General features: G+C 33.0%; 1 protein-coding gene across 1 annotated transcript; it reads left to right on the forward strand.

The window, feature by feature from the left end:
* The first annotated feature begins 2,621 nt into the window (after window positions 1–2,621).
* LOC103582000 (olfactory receptor 52N5) lies at window positions 2,622–3,575 on the forward strand. The gene has a single exon (XM_008563691.1). The coding sequence runs from the start codon at window positions 2,622–2,624 to the stop codon at window positions 3,573–3,575; it is 954 nt and encodes a 317-aa protein (XP_008561913.1).
* The last annotated feature ends 741 nt before the right edge of the window (window positions 3,576–4,316 follow it).

The raw sequence follows: 4,316 nt of genomic DNA on the forward strand, positions 1-4,316 counted from the left end.
TACATTTTCATTACTGCAAATCACCTTCACCTTATTCACTACCTACATTCATCCCAGTTTATTTTTCTCTATGGTACTAATCCCTGTCTCAAATACTAACATTTTACTGATATATTTCTTATTTATCTTTTTTTAATGTAAAAATATGAATTTATTTAAGTAAACTATCAGTAGTTTAAGGAATCTTTTATTACTTATTTCATTACTGACCATCGCAATAAAATTATTCTAAGGAATATAAATATATATATTTTTTTTTTTTAACACTTAAAACATAATTGATTATACATATTTATGGGACAGTGTATTAAAACATCTTCAAAATCATGCTGTAGGACAAATTTGATATGAAAAATTCAAGAGGCAAATCAAAAAAATAAATGGATATGGCTTGGTGGTCTTTAAAGCAAACAGAGTGATGATGGAGAGAAAGAATTGATTATTAAAATGATATAAATTTAATTGCAAGTTTGCTGCTGTTCTAAAGCAAATAGAACATTTGCCATTATAATCCAATAAGCAATATTTACTTAAATCCCATTATGAGTCAGGTAATATTCTAGGCATTATGCATATACATATTTATTCTTATAATCTAAGAAATAACTCTGCAATAATTCTGTTGGCAGAATTGTTAATCCCATTTTATGGGTGAGAAAATAAAGCTCAGAGAGACTAAAATTTTTTTCCAAGATCACGAAGGTAACCAGGGAGGAGACCCGTGATTACCCAGGCAGTCTACTTTCAGATACAATGATCTCAATTTGTGTACTGTAGGCATCATAAATATATTCTATAATATGAAAAAAATCAGCTTTATGCTTTTCTGATTTATCAGAGTTCTTAATAAATACTTGTTACTTACTATGTTTTTAGATTTTGAAATTTGTAATAACATTACATCTATAATAACTGAAATTTTAAGACAAACCTTTCAACAAATCTTTTAAAGATGTTTTTTGGTGTAATTATTCATTTTAAAATGTCATTTATAAGTGCATATAATAACACTATTCTAAAAATGCTATGTAGGCTTATATCTACATAGTTATAAAAAATTCATGGCATTTGGATATGCTAATGTCAATGTCTTCACTATAAAAAATGATGGGAAATTGAGAACATAAGAAAACTGGATATTTATGTAACACTTGATATTAGGGGTATTTTATACTATGAAAACAAAACTTAGATTATTAAACATAAAAGTAACTTGGTAGACCCAAAGTGTCACTGTGTACTTGATGAAATAAAATGCAATAAATATAATGGACCTGAAAAAAAGAAAAAAAGAAATGTTTCTGGATTAAAAATCAAAGTGTTTTGTCCAAGGAGACTGAAGAAAACAGACATGTTGAGGTGCCCTGAGGTAATTGGAACACATTGAGCTATAAAGAAATTATACTCAAGATGATGTGGAGAAATACTAGAGAAGATCACAAGGATATTAGTTTAGATAAAATGGTGAATAATGACATTATTGTTCAAGAGACATAACTCAGAGGTAGTGCCTATCTTTGGCATGGGTAGAGGTTGAAGTGATGAGTGTAGCCTTGAACATAGCAATTTAAAATGTTCATGGAAATTTATGATGGAAATATCCAGCATTCATTTGGAAGGACTCAAAAATTGTGACGTAGACTACTTATAAAATTAATTATCTGAAGTTATCTTCATGTTGGCTATATGTGAGGTTATAGAGTTAAAATATTTCCCAGACAGAAAAAAAGAAAGGGTCCAGAATATATGCTTCTGAAGAATTATATAAAAACAGAAGACTTGTAAAGAAGGTGAATAATTTCAATGATATTGGAAAATTACATGGTATTTGAGACAATCAAATCTGATTGAACATCAGGGCCATTATCCCAGTATTTTATATCCATATGGTATCTAAACCTGCAGTTCTAATGATTAGTACATCCAGAGTACTAACCTAGGAGTAAAATAAACTTCTGATTATTTTTCAGAACTCTTTCTGGTAGGATCATTAGCCTCACATTATAGATGAGCAACTGAAACTTCAAAAGAAATGTAAACCTCTCCAAGTCACACAACTGGCAAAGAGACATGAAATGTGAAAAAGTGCTCTCGTAGAAAGATCCATAGCTGTATTACATATTGCCACACAAAATTAATTTAATGAACAAACTTCAGGCATTCTTTACATGAAATTACAGCTTGCTATCGTACAGTATGTACTCTGTCAAGCCAAGAAGCACAGTAATGAGACTGTATGAGTGTTGGAGTCAAACATGATTATCATTTTTGCTCCTGAATCCAGTTGTGTCACATTCCATATTATTCAACTTCTTTGTGTCCCAGTCTGTACTTTTATTTGATGATAAAAAAAATTACAATTTTGTAGTTATAGGTTTTAAATTACATTTAGACTGCTTAAACAATTTTTAAACTATTACCTGGAATATAGTATTATTCAATAAATTATATATTTTTATGGTCACTATTATTCAAAATGGTCACAACTATTATAAATGCAATTTTATTCCAAATTTAGGTTTGCATTTGCAAGGAAGAGCTGAAACAAGTTTCTGTTTCTTAATTTCCTCTCCTCAGGATAGAGACTTCTGGAAAAAGAGAGTTCGTCTGTTGAATTAGTTATGCTGAATTCCAACAATTCCTATGTGGCCCCCCAATCTTTTATTCTTAATGGAATTCCTGGTCTGGAAAGAGTACACCTATGGCTCTCCCTACCACTCTGCACAATGTATATCATCTCCCTTGTGGGAAACCTTGGCCTTGTGTACCTCATTTACTACGAAGAGTCCTTACATCGTCCAATGTATTTCTTTCTGGCCATGCTCTCGCTCATTGACCTCCTTACCTGCACCACCACCCTACCCAATGCACTCTGCATCTTCTGGTTCAATCTCAAAGAAATTAACTTCGATGCTTGCTTAGTCCAGATGTTCTTTGTCCATGGGTTCACAGGTGTGGAGTCTGGGGTGCTCATGCTCATGGCTCTGGACCGCTACGTGGCCATTTGCTACCCCTTGCGGTATGCTACCATACTCACTAACCCCGTCATTGCCAAAGCTGGGGTCGCTACCTTCCTGAGGGGTGTGCTGCTGATGATTCCTTTCCTATTCTTGGTCAAGCGTTTGCCCTTCTGCAGAAGCAATATCATCGCCCATACCTATTGTGACCACATGTCTGTGGTAAAGTTATCCTGTGCCAGCACCAAGGTCAATGTCATCTATGGTCTGATGGCTGCCCTCCTGATTGGAGTGTTCGACATTTGTTGTATATCCATGTCTTACACTATGATCCTTCGGGCAGTGGTCAGCCTCTCCTCCGCAGATGCTCGGCAGAAGGCCTTCAGCACCTGCACTGCTCATATATCTGCCATCATCATCACCTATGTTCCAGCATTCTTTACTTTCTTTACCCACCGTTTTGGGGGACACATCATTCCCTCTTCTCTTCACATTATTGTGGCTAACCTCTATCTTCTTCTTCCTCCAACTCTAAACCCCATTGTTTATGGGGTAAAGACAAAACAGATCCGAGAAAGTGTTACAAAGTTTTTCCAGGGTGAGAAAGTTACAAGTTGATCCAAGACAACTAAAATTAAGTGCAAGAGAGACCAATGAAACATAATAAAGAAGAAACTCATGTGTGGAATCTTGCATTCGCTCATGTGTGGTATCATACATTTTTAAAAATCTTTCCTAGAGTATGTTTTCTGAAACTATATAGGAAAAATTTATAGCTAATTCTGGATTTACATCTCAATGCCTTTCCCTTTTTTTCTCTATCACCAGATTTTTAAAATTTAAATTAATTTATTTTTAAAAAAATATTGACAGATATAATTGTATGTATTTATCATGTACAATATATTTTTAAAATATATATATATATGCACGCACACATCACGAAAGCTAAATCTAATTGATATCATAGAAGTAGAGTGGAAAGATTATTTCCATCACCAATTTTAAACAAATCCTTGGAATATGCTCACAGCAATTTTCTTCTAGTGTATCTGTCTAAGATATTTTCTTAACCTTCTGAGAGTCCTTGAGCATCTTGCCTGTGTTAATAATCCTCCCTATAGATAAGAAATAAAATGTCTTTTTAGAACATTTTCCAGGTTGGACAACCTTTGAATCTAAAATTCAGTTTATAAATTATTTTATTATTATTATTGTTTTTTTAGGTCTTATACAACAATTTAGTAGGTCGTGTAGTCTGCTTGGGGATTCACCATGTCATAGGCTAGTAAAAAAATAAAGCCATGATTAATCAAATGGATTGAGTTTATATCTTAATTGTTGATAGCATTGCTTATA

Source organism: Galeopterus variegatus, unplaced genomic scaffold (genome assembly GCF_000696425.1).
Source record: "Galeopterus variegatus unplaced genomic scaffold, G_variegatus-3.0.2 Scaffold14559, whole genome shotgun sequence".
NCBI classification, from domain to species: domain Eukaryota; kingdom Metazoa; phylum Chordata; class Mammalia; order Dermoptera; family Cynocephalidae; genus Galeopterus; species Galeopterus variegatus.